Source organism: Zootoca vivipara, chromosome 3 (assembly GCF_963506605.1).
Source record: "Zootoca vivipara chromosome 3, rZooViv1.1, whole genome shotgun sequence".
Lineage (NCBI taxonomy): Eukaryota > Metazoa > Chordata > Lepidosauria > Squamata > Lacertidae > Zootoca > Zootoca vivipara.
Window position 1 is genome coordinate 117,696,903 of NC_083278.1, and position 13,309 is coordinate 117,710,211.

Below are 13,309 nucleotides of genomic sequence, written 5' to 3' on the forward strand. Positions count from 1 at the left end.
TGGTATGTTTGGTTAGTGTATATATTTGAGACCTTAAATTCTTGTAACACCTCTTTACAGCAACTCCTGAAGCCAAGTTGGTGAAAAACATATGGCTCTGCTTTCCTTTGAATCTCATCGGCAAGGCAGAGATGGGAGTTCTTGTCATCTAGGCAGCCTAGGACCTCTAGACACACTGCCTTGGCTTGCAGCCGCTAAAAGGCTAGTGGGTGGTAGGAGGGCATTGGAGTTATCCTCACAAACACCCAGGAGGTGATTTTTAAAATAAACATAGACCACTGGCTAGGGCTGATGGGAACTGCAGCCACAAATGACTGGAGGTAGCAAATTAGGAGAGGCACATTATGTCGATTCTCCTTTAGGAGAAGCTTATTCTCCAACATCACGGGAACACAGTTTGACCAAGTATGTAAAGAAAAACTTTGTGGGAGTATTTGGAAAATAACTCCAAGCAAGTGAAAACGCGAGCAGCATTAAGCTAAATTCAGCCGTGTAATATATAATAAAGGAAGAATAAGGCGAGAAAGTGATCTAAATGGATATGTAAAAATATGCAGGGATGGTGGGGAAATTAAAGGAAGAAGGGAAGGGGAAGAAGGGAAGTTGTTGAATGTTTTGATTAAAAGAAAGATTTTAACGGTGGAAATGTACATTTGAGTGTGAATGTGATTTTGGAAATGGTAATAATGAAAATGATGTTTTATTTTGTTTTTTAAAAAGAAACACAGTATGTATCCTTTTTTATTATTATTATTCCAGTTACTTATTTTCTACAAGTAGTTGTTGCAGGAATAAAAGCAGCAGAGAGGAAGACCTTTCCTCCAATCAACATAAGCCAGTAATTCACCACCCCAGTAAACAGATTCCTAAGACATTCTGAAGCAGCAGCGGCAGCAGCAGCATAAGGCAGGGTTGGGTTTTTTGTTCAGCAGTAAGGCACATGTTTTTCATGGAAAATGGAAGGCCCAAGACTCAATTCCTGGGACCTCCAGTTAGGCACAGCTCTGTGTTAGAATCCTGACACCAACTTCTGAGCCCAGAATTTGCATAATACTCTCCCCTATTCTCCACGATTTGTCCTGATTTTCCTAGTTAAGGCAAAGGAGCACAGATGCGGGGCACAGGAACCTCACCCTCACTTGGTGGAACTCTTAAGTGAACAGATTCTCTGGCTTTGGGGGTTTCTGGACTTGCACACTTGCAACCGAATCTTCAAAATCTTACAGGAGGGATGGGGAACCTCTGGCCTTGCAGATGTGAACCACAGCAATAATCACCCTGGGTTTCTTAAGCCGCTTTCCCTCTGATGCTGGAACCTGGAAACAGTGGTTTAAGTGCTGCCTACAGACCCGGATTGTAAACCATGATTTGACTGTGGTTTGCAACCCATTTTTTTGTAGGACATGCTTAAGAACCATAAGCTTCTGATTTGCACGTCTTTGGGAAACTGTAGTTCAACAAGCTAGGAGGCCTCCTCTTCAGGTAGGTGCATGGGTTGGACTAGATCAGGGGTAGGCAACCTAAGGCCCAGGGGCTGGATGCGGCCCAATCACCTTCTCAATCCGGCTTGCGCATGGTCCGGGAATCAGTGTTTTTACATGAGTAGAATGTGTCCTTTTATTTTAAATGCATCTCTGGGTTATTTGTGGGGCATAGGAATTCGTTCACACCCCCCCCCAATAGATAAGATAGATAGATAGATGATAGATAGATAGATAGTCTGCCCCCCCCCCCCTGAGGGACAGCGGACCGGCCCACAGCTGAAAATGGTTGCTGACCCCTGAACTAGATGGTTCTTTGGGTCTCTTCCAACTCTACAATTCTATGATTCAAGGAGGAAGTGCTTATTCTCAGCCCAATAAACCATGGTGTGTTGGACCTGAAGTGCAACTTTTAAGCCAAGTAAATTATCTTGGATAGTTTTCTTAACAATATAATTATTCTCTCACCTATTAACTGTCAGCAGAATCAATATGAGCTGAGAACTTGTGGGGAAGGGGCTATTTTTGTTGTTTTGGGCTTTGTTCTATTAAAACATGATTGTTAGTCCATTTTCTGTTGTTAAGAACAAATTACTTACATTATACAGTGGTATCTTGGTTTTTGAATGCAATCCATTCTGGAAGACCGTCTGAGTTCCGAAACGTTTGAAAACAGAAAACTCAATATGGGAGCCTCAGAAAGGAAAACTCAACACAGAAGCCACGTGGCATGTTTGACTCCTGAAAAGTGTTCAAAAACCAAAGCATTTACCTCTGGGTTTACGGTGTTTGAAAACCGAAATGTTTGTCAATGGAGACATTTAAAAACCAAGGTACCACTGTAACGCATTTTTCCCACACCACCAACATGAAAATCCATTTTGTTTCTGAAAACACCCAAAGCCCTTCAGAGTAAACCCGCAATGGCTTCTTCTGCCTTCTCCCCAAAGCCAACCACCAGCGCTTGAGCCAGGTTTGTTGCCCAGGTCCTGCTTAGAGCTTGGCCATCGACTGCAGCGGCACATCCTTGTGAACGCCCTCCAACCACTCGATGAGGATCTTGTTCAAAGTCGCAGGACTGTGAGGAAAATGCATCATTGGCAAGGCAGGTACGAAAAACAAAGACCTCGACCCAGTGCCCACAGGAACTAAACTGCTGCCGAGCCACATTCTGCAACCCCCCCCCAATGCGGCACAGCTTTTCCATGCTCCTTTTCATGCGCGGTGGAGCATGACCAGGAAAAGAACATGCAGACAATGCATAAGGTGGAAGGGAGCTGTTCTGGCACTCCGGGGAACAGGAGCTGCTGCAACAGAGCTGGACTGCATCTCATTTTCACCATGAGCACACTAGAGCTGCCCTTTTGCAAACCACAGTGACAGCGGCCGGGTTCGCACAACACAGTGAACTGTGGCTTTACAGGGATCACACAAACATGGAGAAGACGGACAGAGGAGACATGAGAGCTGTCTTCAAATATCTGAAAGGCTGTCAACTGGAAGATGTAGCAAGCTTGTTTTCTCCTGATCTTGAGGGCAGGACCCTAACCAACGGGTTCAAATGACAAGAAAGGAGACTCCTGGTAAACCTTAGGGAGAACTTTCTGGTGGCAAATAACTGTTTGACGGCGAAAGGGATTCCCTTGGAAAGTGGTGGAATCCTTCATGAAAGAAGATTCCACCTAAACATTAGGAAGAACTTCCTGACAGTAAGAGCTGTTCGGCAGTGGAATTTGCTGCCAAGGAGTGTGGTGGAGTCTCCTTCTTTGGAGGTCTTTAAGCAGAGGCTTGACAGGCATATGTCAAGAATGCTTTGATGGTGTTTCCTGCTTGGCAGGGGGTTGGACTGGATGGCCCTTGTGGTCTCTTCCAACTCTATGATTCTATGATTCAACTGGAGGTTTTTGCAGAGCAGCTGGATGTCCATAAGTCAGGGATTCTTTTGCTGTGATTTTTGCACTTCAGGGGGTTGAGCTGGATTGCCCTGCTAATTCTCTTATTCTATTCTACCCTGCAGAGGACCCAGAAGCTGCTTTGCTCCTCCACCACCTTCCTTAGCCTTGTGCCTTACAGAGCTAAGTCAACATGTGGTTTATCATGCCATAGGAAGCAGAATTTTTCATTAGGCTCTCTCCTTCTGAGCTGTATCTCGCCGTTGGTGAGGAAGCTTAACTATGAGTCCCCTTCTGAATGACACACCAAGCCACTGGCTTAGCTCACTGTCCAACAGGACAGTGGCCCATTCTGCATCCTCTGTGGTTGCCTGCCAGAGATCCTGGAAGTTCTCGTCCAGGCATAGGCAACCTTGGCTCTCCAGATGTTTTGGAACTACAACTCCCATGATCCCTGACCACTGGCCCTGTTAGCTAGGGATCATGGGAGTTGTAGTTCCAAAACATCTGGAGAGCCAAGGTTGCCTATGCCTGTTCTAGTCCCTTCTCCAGTAGGGATGGGGGGGGGGCGGGTGAGCCTGTGGGGCTCGGAGACTCTGCCTCTGTTTTCCCCTGCTCTATCTTAAGGGCCCTTGGTTCAGGGGGCAGGGGCAATAGGTACTTTGTGGGTAGACTCGAAGTTCTGTGGGGAATGTTTCTACCAGGTGCCTGCAAATGGCTCCAGCCTTTGTGAATGGCCAACCTGCAACTCTTAAGAGTGGTTTCATCCCTTTGCATCCCTCCAGGTCCTGCCCTGGTGACCTGGGAGAGGCATTAGGCTGGGATAAAAGCCTTGCACCCCAGTCCAGCTCTGGGCAATCGAGGGAATGGCTAAGACTAGCCAGCAAGGCTAACTCTTCACACCAGGGTGGGGAAACCTTTTCCGATGGAGGGCTGCCTGCCTTCATGGGCAACCCTTTTGAGAGTCACGTGCCAGTAGTGGGTGTGGCCAGGGGCAAAGTGAGAGGAGCAATGGATGAGATCCATATATTTGAACAGCAGGGGACATTCCAGAGGTTTATACAGTCGTACCTTGGCTCTCGAACGGAATCTGTTCCGTAACTCTGTTTGGCTTCTGAAAACATTTGAAAACCAAGGCGTGGCTTCCTGCACTCAATCTGAAGCCGTGGAAGCTGCCTTGGACGTTCGGCTTCCCAAAAAAATTTCATAAACTGGAACAGCTACTTCCAAGTTTGCGGCGTTTGGGAGCCAAAACGTTCGAGTCACAAGGCGTGTGAGAATCAAGGTACAACTGTACACACACATACACACAATTTGCCATCTTCAACTCAGGAAAGCAAGGGGCATTGTCACACTTCCGGCACATATCCTGGCTTGGCATAGGCAGGAGGCTGCAGAGAAGGGCAACTGAGGGGTCCATCTAATCCAGCCTCCTGTTCTCAGAGTGGCCACCCAGAGCCTTCTCCTGGGAAACTCGCAAGCAGGATCCGAGCACACGAGCAGTCTCTGCTTCTCCGGTTTCCGGTAACTGGTATTAAGAAGTGTCGCTGCCTCTAGTGGTGGAGGCAGAGCACAGCCATTGTAGCGAGGAGCCATCGATAGCCCTCTCCTCCTCTTTGCACAGTCCTCTTTTAAAGCCATCTAGGTTGCTTCCTGCGGGAGGGAGTTCCACAGTTTAACCGTGTGTTCCATGAAGAAATACTCTCTCCTCTGCACATGTACACAGTGTTCTTTCTGCCCAGGTGCTGAATCTGCCTGCAGATTAGACAGCACGTGCCATTTAACCACTGTGTTCACCCCCCGTCACTCTAATTCCTACCCCATAAATCCAGGAGAATATTCCACCACGTTGTTTAAATTGGCAAGATTTTATACCTCCTTGTAAAGTTTGATGCGGGGGTTGGGAGCAGGCAAGAAAGAAAGAAGACTCAGAGCTGAGCTGTCCCCCCTTCCCACCCCGATTTATTCATCCTGCGCTGGAATTTATCATCCCGTCAGTGGGGGACGTCTCTGCCGAGAGGCAATTCCACCCAGCACCTCAATTAATGGTCTTCTAGAGAGCGTTGCTGGAAGTTGGGTTATTTTTTTTACAGCTGCTGTGACATTAGGATGAGATGGAGGTTTACGAGACGCAGATGAACAACGGGGGCAGGAAGGGGGGGTGAGGCAGGGTGGGTGTTCATGGAGGAAATAAAACAGAGGCATGGAAGAACTTGGTGCAAAGGCAACTTTGGTGAGGGGAGCTGGGGGGGGGAGCTTGGTTTAGAGTGCACCTTCACTACAGTGGCCTAGAGGTCTGCAGGCACATGTCGTTCTACTGGGAAGAATAGGGACATGCAGCTGTCAATTTTGATTTCTCCCTGATGGGAAGGAGCCAAACGGAACCTGAGAGGCACAACACCCCCATAATTCCGCAACAGAAACTCCTAACACCAGAACTTGTGGGCAGCCAACGAAGCTGAATATTGGAAGATTCGGGACTGAGAAAATGAAGTCCTTCTTCACACAGCGCAGAGTCAAACGGCGGCAGCAAGGGCCACCAACTTGGATGGCTTTGAAAGAGGACTGGGCAACTTCACGGAGGAAGAAAAGGCTACCAGTGGTCGCTAGACAGAGTGGTTGTGTTCTGCTTCCATAGTTTTGAGGCAGCAATGCTTCTGAATGCCAGTTGCCGGAAACCGCAGGGGGGGAGGGGAGGCAGGCTCCATGTTTACCTCTCCATCTGCGTGAAGTGTCCGCACTCTTCAATGTGCCCACGGCTCAGCTGTGGAATCTGAAAAGACAAAACTCGGGTTGACGTTGGGATTCCATTCCACCTTCTGCTGCAGACATGGGATTGTTGCGTGTCACATGTCTGTTTACATTCCAGCACAGATTGCTGGCGTGAGCGGAACTTCCGCTCTGTATTGTTATTACTTTTAGCCTCTCTCCGAGAAGACAGCAAGGAGAGACGACATGTTTCTTTGTCCTGAGTTATGGATAATAAATGCATAGTTCAGTATGTGTCTACACAGCCTCAAGCCGCTTCAGTTGCACAGTTTACACTGCTGAGTAAAGTGTGCTCAAGTCTGCATGCTTGAGTCACTGATCACGTTGGAGAAGAGGTCGAGGGATCTCTGCAGTGCGAAGGCTGAGAGGGAGACACTCCAGCTGGGGCCGAGCCAGCTGGCCTTTCGACACACACACACCCCGATTCCGACATCAAGGTTATGGGCCCAGACCCGAGGCTGAACACAGGAGTAGGACTGCTGTTGGCTGCTGCAGCGTTCCAGGGATTTATGAGGTAATGTAGATCGTATTTCGGCTGTGATGGCAAGAGGGCTTTGAAGTCAGTGCCGGGCAATTAAAGCCGGCAGAAGGAGGCAGGCAGACCCAGGCCAGTCATGGGATGGCTTCTGCATGGCGAGAGAGTTAAGAAGCCAAGGAAGAACGTGGAAATGGCTCCAGGGAAGCCAGCACAGGGTGATGAAATGAGGGAGAAGGGCCACGGTTCTGACCCTGGTGCAGCTGCCCTGAAATGGGGCAGTGACAGGCCCGCCACCCAGGCTGCCTCATCGCTTGCTTGCCAGTCAAATAGCACCTCTCCCCGCAACTTACTTTCTTATTTAATTTCATAAAATGTATACGCTGCTTGATTGTAACAAACACCTCAAAGCGGTTAACAAAGAAGAGATAAAGGAATAAAGTTATCACTAAGAGAAATGAACAACAATCTAAGACTTTCAGAAAGCTAAAATAACAATGGAATGAAAACAGATTAAAACTCGCACCAACTTTCTAAGCATCCAGACATTGTCTGAATGAATGTTTTTAGCAGGTGCTGAAGAGCACAGTGACGGCGCACAGTGAAGACAACCAAAGATTGATTTCTTACAAATGGGGGGTGGGGATTATGGGGCACCTGTAAACGGTGCCAGTTCCACGAATCGAAGCGTAGGGCTCACCCCCCCATGCCTCTATCAGCGGGGAGACACAGAGGTGAGCCTTCACCCTGGCATGGAGTCCTATGGGAGCAGAGTGCTGCTGAGATACCCTGGCTGAGATCTTTTAGGGCTACAGAAGATCAAACGAACTGGAAGCCAATACAGATGGCAAGAGGAAGGGGCACTGTGTGGTTCAATGCCTTTGACTTCATTTGAGCTCAGTTTCGAATAATATTGGCAGCTGACTTTCGTCTTTCGTGGGCAGCCCCACGTAAAAGAGCATTACAGCAATCCAACCCGGGAGGCCACAAAAGAGAAAGGACGTTTGAGAAGGACGGCTCGGCTCCAGCAACCTGCAGCTTCGGTGCATCTGCAGGCAAACACCACCCACCTGTTGCAAAGGTTGACAGCACTCGCTAACTCACCCATTCTTCCATGCCTTTGCTCATTATCGGGTGCAGGACTCTGTCCCCCCCAGCGGTGACCATCAAAGCAGGAACTCTGATCTGTAGATTCAAAGATGCAAGGGGAATGGAGGCCAGTTTGCAGCAGTGATTAGACAGGCATGATTTTACGTGTTGCAGAGATGGGCAGGGGGGAGTTGGCTTGTGTGCAGTTGCCAAATCCCACAGAAAAGAAACGGCGTCTCTTGGGAGATGCAAAGTCTCCCAGGCAGCAGTAGTAGGCAAGCAAAACACCCCCCCCCAAAAAAAATATTTTGGGTTATACGGTGGAAATTCCAGAGTAGTGGTTGTGCTTTCTGGGTTTGTTATGTGGTGCCTTAAAAGACTAATAGGTTTTTGGGGGAATAAGGTTTTGTGGACAGGAATGGCCCGCTCTATCAGATGCATGAAGTATTATCCTCAAATAGTAAACACACAAGAGGGGTTTTGGCCAATAAATCTAAGAGACAGAACAAAAGGCTTTTGATTTTAGCTGTGAAAATGACTTAGGAGAGCAATCCCCTCCTTGTTTTTCATGTGTGTTTTCCTCTCCTGAATAATAATAATTTATTATTTATACCCTGCCCATCTGGCTGGGTTCCACAGCCACTCTGGGCAGCTTCCAACAGAAATATTAGAATACAATCGTCTATTAAACATTAAAAGCTTCCATAAACAGGGCTGCCTTCAGATGTCTTCTAAACATCAGATAGTTGTTTATCTCTTTGACATCTGGTGGGAGGGCATTCCACAGGGTGGGTGCCACTACCAAGAAGGCCCTCTGCCTGGTTCCCTGCAACTTGGCTTCTTGCAGCAAGGGAACCGCCAGAAGGCCCTTGGCGCTGAAGCTCAGTGTCCGGGCAGAATGATGGGGGTGGAGACGCTCCTTCAGGTATACTGGACCAAGGCCATTTAGGGCTTTAATGGTCAGCACCAATACTTTGAATTGTGCTCAGAAACATACTGGGAGCCAATGTAGGTCTTTCAAGACCGGTGTTATGTGGTCTCGGCGGCCGCTCCCAGTCACCAGTCTAGCTGCCGCAACCTGGATTAGTTGTAGTTTCCGGGTCACCTTCAAAGGTAGCCCCACGTACAGCGCATCGCAGTAGCCCAAGCAAGAGATAACTAGAGCATGCACCACTCTGGCGAGACAGTCAGTGGGCAGGTAGGGTCTCAGCCTGCGTACCAGATGGAGCTGATAAAACAGCTGCCCTGGACACAGAATTGACCTGCGCCTCCATGGACAGCTGTGAGTCAAAAAATGACTCCCAGGCTGTGAACCTGGTCCTCCAGGGGCACAGTTACCCCATTCAGGACCAGGGAGTCCTCCACACCTGCCTGCCTCCTATCCCCCCAAAACAGTACTTCTGTCTTGTCAGGATTCAACCTGAATCTGTTAGCCGCCATCCAACCTCCAACCGCCTTCAGACACTCACACAGGACCTTCACCGCTTTCTCTGGTTCTGATTTGAAAGAGAGGTAGAGCTGGGTATCATCCGCATACTGTTGAACACCCAGCCCAAACCCCCTGATGATCCTCTCCCAGCGGCTGCATGTAGATGTTAAAAAGCATGGGGGAGAGGACAGAACCCTGAGGCACCCCACAAGTGAGAGTCCAGGGGTCTGAACACTCATCCCCCACCACCACTTTCTGAACACAGCCCAGGAGGAAGGAGCAGAACCACTGTATGACTGTGCCCCCAGATCCCAACCCCTCTAGACGGTCCAGAAGGATTTTATGGTCGATGGTGTCAAAAGCCGCTGAGAGATCCAGCAGGACTAGGAAACAGCTCTCACCTTTGTCCCTAGCCCGCCGGAGATCATCAACCAGTGCGGCAAAGGCAGTTTCAGTCCCATGTTGAATGAAAGGGCGCCCATGCCAACTTGCTCGCTCAAGACTTGTGCCAACCTGGCGCCCTCCAGCTGCTGAAGGGCGCCAGGTTGGCGAAATCTGTGCTGGAGATTAACCTTTCGATGAAGATCTCAGAGGTTTACGGTGGCCTTTTGGAGCTTTGTTCCAGGGCAAGACGGTGGGAAAATCAAGGGAGTTGCCTCCTCTCCATCCCTTACCTTCCAGCTCCTTGCACGGGATCCCCAGCGCATGTTCGCCTGCATGTTCCGGTACCAGTTCAGCGGTCCTCTGAAAGAGGCAGAAGGGGAGAAGAGCAGGAGGCTTGTTAGAGGCCAGTCACAGAATCGTAGAGTTGGCAGGGACCCCAACGACCATCTGGTTCAACCCCCTGCAGTGCGGGAACCACCGCAAAAGAATCAGAAGTCCTCGAGCCCCACAGAGCCTCCATCACATGCAACGCCTGCACTCCCAAGTGCAAGCTGCACTGCAGTCCTTAAGCGTATGCGGTACCGGGGTGCAAAGATCCACCCGGCGCCCCCCCAGGTTGCCCAGTCCCAGGTGTGCAGGAGGGCGGAGCCGGCCAGCCGCCTCAGCGTCTTGCTGGCTCAGTTGCCCCTGAACTCACGGCGCAGAGCTGCTCGCAGCAGAAGAGCCCGACGCAACGCTCCGACCACTGGGTGGGCTCTTCACCGGACTCAATGCTTGGGCCCCGGACTCTTAGTCTGGCACCCCTGAGAGCCTGGCGCCCGAGTGCCCCGCACCCCTAGCGCCTATGGGTAAGACGGCCCTGGTCAAACCAACAATTCACATTGTGCCAGACAGGCACATGAAGGGGCTGAGGGTCACAGAGCTTTCCTTTAAATTTGCTAGAGAGAACCTTGTGAGATGGCTTCCTTTGCCTGCCTTGGCAGGAAGCTGTAACACTACATACTTCCTTCCTGCCTGGTCAGCCTCTTCTTTCTTTGTCATGCTTCCCAGCTGACCCACATGCATGTCTGAGCTCCGCTGCTCACAGAACTCTCTCTGCATCTCAGACACTATTTTTGAATATACAGTGGTAACTCAGTTGTTGAACTTAATGCATTCCGGGCATCTGTCTGACTCCCGGAACCATTCAAAAAACATGGCGCGGTTTCCGATTGGCTGCAGGAGCTTCCTGCAGCCAATCGGAAGCTGCGTAAGCTGCGTTGGATGTTTGGCTTCCAAAAGATGTTTGCAAACCGGAACACTCACTTCTGGGTTTGCGGTGTTCGGGAGCCTATTTGTTCGGGAGCCAAGCCATTTGACAACCAAGATACCACTGTATATTTTGTACTACTTCAAGAACTGGATTATGTAAGTAAACACTACTTTCATTTCTTCACAAAACAATGGGAGTGTGATTGCTATTTTCATCCCCTCCCTGCCACTCACCTAAATCCAGATTTTTGATACTGTTTGACATAGTATTGTAGCACAGGCTCTGGCAGGAGAGAACTTGAGGGCGGGTCTTCGGAAAGTCCTTTCAGCAGTCCTCCTGTGGTGCAAATGAAAGAAGATCGGAATGAAAGTGGCCATAATTAATTGCAAATGGCAGGGCCTGAGCAAAAAATGGCATTTCCAGACAGTCGCTATTTTGTGGGTGGGATTTATAAGGGCATCAGAGGAGCCTGCTGGACCAGTCTAGTATCCTGCTTTCACAGTGGCCACCCAGATGCTTCTTCTGGGAAACCAGCAAGCAGGATTCAAAGCCAAGAGCCCTCTCCCCTCCTGTGCTTTCTGGCGACTGGTATTTGGAAGCACTGTTGCTGTGGAGGGCACAGCATAGCCATCACGGCTGGCAGCCATTGACGGCCCTCTCCTCTATGAATTCATCTCATCCTCTTTTAAAGCTCTAAACGGCCTCTGTCCAGCAGACCTGAAGGAGCATCTCCAGCCCCATTGTTCAGCCCGGACACTGAGGTCCAGCTCTGAGGGCCTTCTGGCGGTTCCCTTCCTGCGAGAAATGAGGTTACAGGGAACCAGGCAGAGGGCCTTCTCGGTGGTGTCTCCCACCCTGTGGAACGCCCTCCCACCAGATGTCAAGGAGATAAACAACTATCTGAATTTTAGAAGACATCCAAAGGCAGTCCTGTTTAGGGAAGTTTTTAATATTTGAAGTTTTATTCGGTTTTTAATGTTCTGTTGGTGGCCATCTCTGCCTTCTGTGGGATTGAGTTCCGTAATTTAACTATGTGCTGCATGAAGAAGTCCTTAAAAAAAAAAAAAAAACCTGTCCTACATCTCCTTACATTCAGCTTCATCGGATGTCCCCAAGTTCTAGTCCTATGAGAGGGCGTCTGTCTATTCATGCCATGCATCATTTTCTAAATTTCTATCCCACTCGCCATTTCTCTAAACTAAAAAATCCTGAATGCTACAACATTCCTTCAGAGGAGAGTTGCTCCATCCTCTTATGGTTTTGGTTGCCCTTCTCTGGTTCAATCACATACAGTATAAACAAACCCACTTTCCCTAGAGATTGGGCTAGAGAAACGCTCTGGGAAGTGTGGGATAAGATTTGCTTGAGGCAATGGCATATAACCTCCCCACAAACAAATCGGAATGCATGCTCATTAAACAACCAATATAATCTAATCTCCCTGCTAACAAATCAGGCTGAATACTCAACAAGCAGATCATCTAGACGCACCCACAGTTTCTGCACAGCAAATATCTTTGCACACAGAATCTCTCTCGGTTCCTACACTTCATTTGCATCTGCTTGCAAACCATCAAGCGTGGCGCGACATGCAAACTGTTTTCTCTCCTCTGAATAATTCTCAAACCACACTCTGCAAATGTGTGACTTGAGATCTAAGGCAAAGCAGGCTGCACTCTGGGGTCACCGAAACAGACAAAGGAGACACCGTCAACACTTGCAAGGGCCCAATTCCCAGTCCGCGCTGACAGGACTGGAACGGACTCTCCCACCAGGAGTTTAAATTGACTGAACACTCGTTATTTGTTGAGCAGGAAAAATAAGCTGGGAATTCGCAAGCACACCCAATAGAAAGTGTTCCGGTTTGCAAACTTTTTTGGGAAGCTGAACGTGCTCTCCTTTGAGTGCCGCAATTCCGTTTTGAGCGTTACACTGAGGTCTCTCTGTTTTTGCTATTTATTTTCCTTTTTTTGTTTTTGTGGCTTTTTGGTTTTAAGAAGAAGAAGAAGAAGAGTTTGGATTTGATATCCCGCTTTATCACTACCCGAAGGAGTCTCAAAGCGGCTAACAATCTCCTTTCCCTTCCTCTCCCACAACAGACACCCTGTGAGGTGGGTGGGGCTGAGAGACTTCAGAGAAGTGTAACTAGCCCAAGGTCACCCAGCAGCTGCATGTGGAGGAGCGGAGACACGAACCCGGTTCCCCAGATTACGAGTCTACTGCTCTTAACCACTACACCACACTGGCTCTTTTATTTTTGGTTACAGGTAGGTAGCCGTGTTGGTCTGGGTCGAAGTAAAATAAAAAAATTCCTTCAGTAGCACCTTAAAGACCAACTAAGTTTTTATTTTGGTATGAGCTTTCGTGTGCATGCACACTTCTTCAGACACTTCTTCTTCTTCTTTTATTTTTGATTGATTGATTGATTGATTGTGTGACTGCAGTACAATGTTTATTGCTTTCATTTTATGGATCAATGGTCTCGTTAGATAGTAAAATTCAAGTTAAATTGCTGTTTTAGGGGTTGTTCTTAAAAGT

At 48.7% G+C, this 13,309-nt stretch overlaps 1 protein-coding gene across 1 annotated transcript in view; it reads right to left on the reverse strand.

Annotated features, from left to right (window-relative positions):
* Positions 1-747: 747 nt before the first annotated feature.
* The window catches only part of EPHX2 (epoxide hydrolase 2), an 89,104-nt gene continuing 76,542 nt past the window's right edge, over positions 748-13,309 (reverse strand). The window contains exons 15-19 of the mRNA XM_060273193.1: positions 11,005-11,107; positions 9,810-9,879; positions 7,722-7,802; positions 6,088-6,146; positions 748-2,559 (exon numbers count right to left, since the gene is read on the reverse strand). Of these exons, the coding sequence (XP_060129176.1) occupies positions 2,475-2,559; positions 6,088-6,146; positions 7,722-7,802; positions 9,810-9,879; positions 11,005-11,107 (398 nt within the window). The 3' untranslated portion in view covers positions 748-2,474. The remainder of the gene's footprint in view (positions 2,560-6,087; positions 6,147-7,721; positions 7,803-9,809; positions 9,880-11,004; positions 11,108-13,309) is intronic.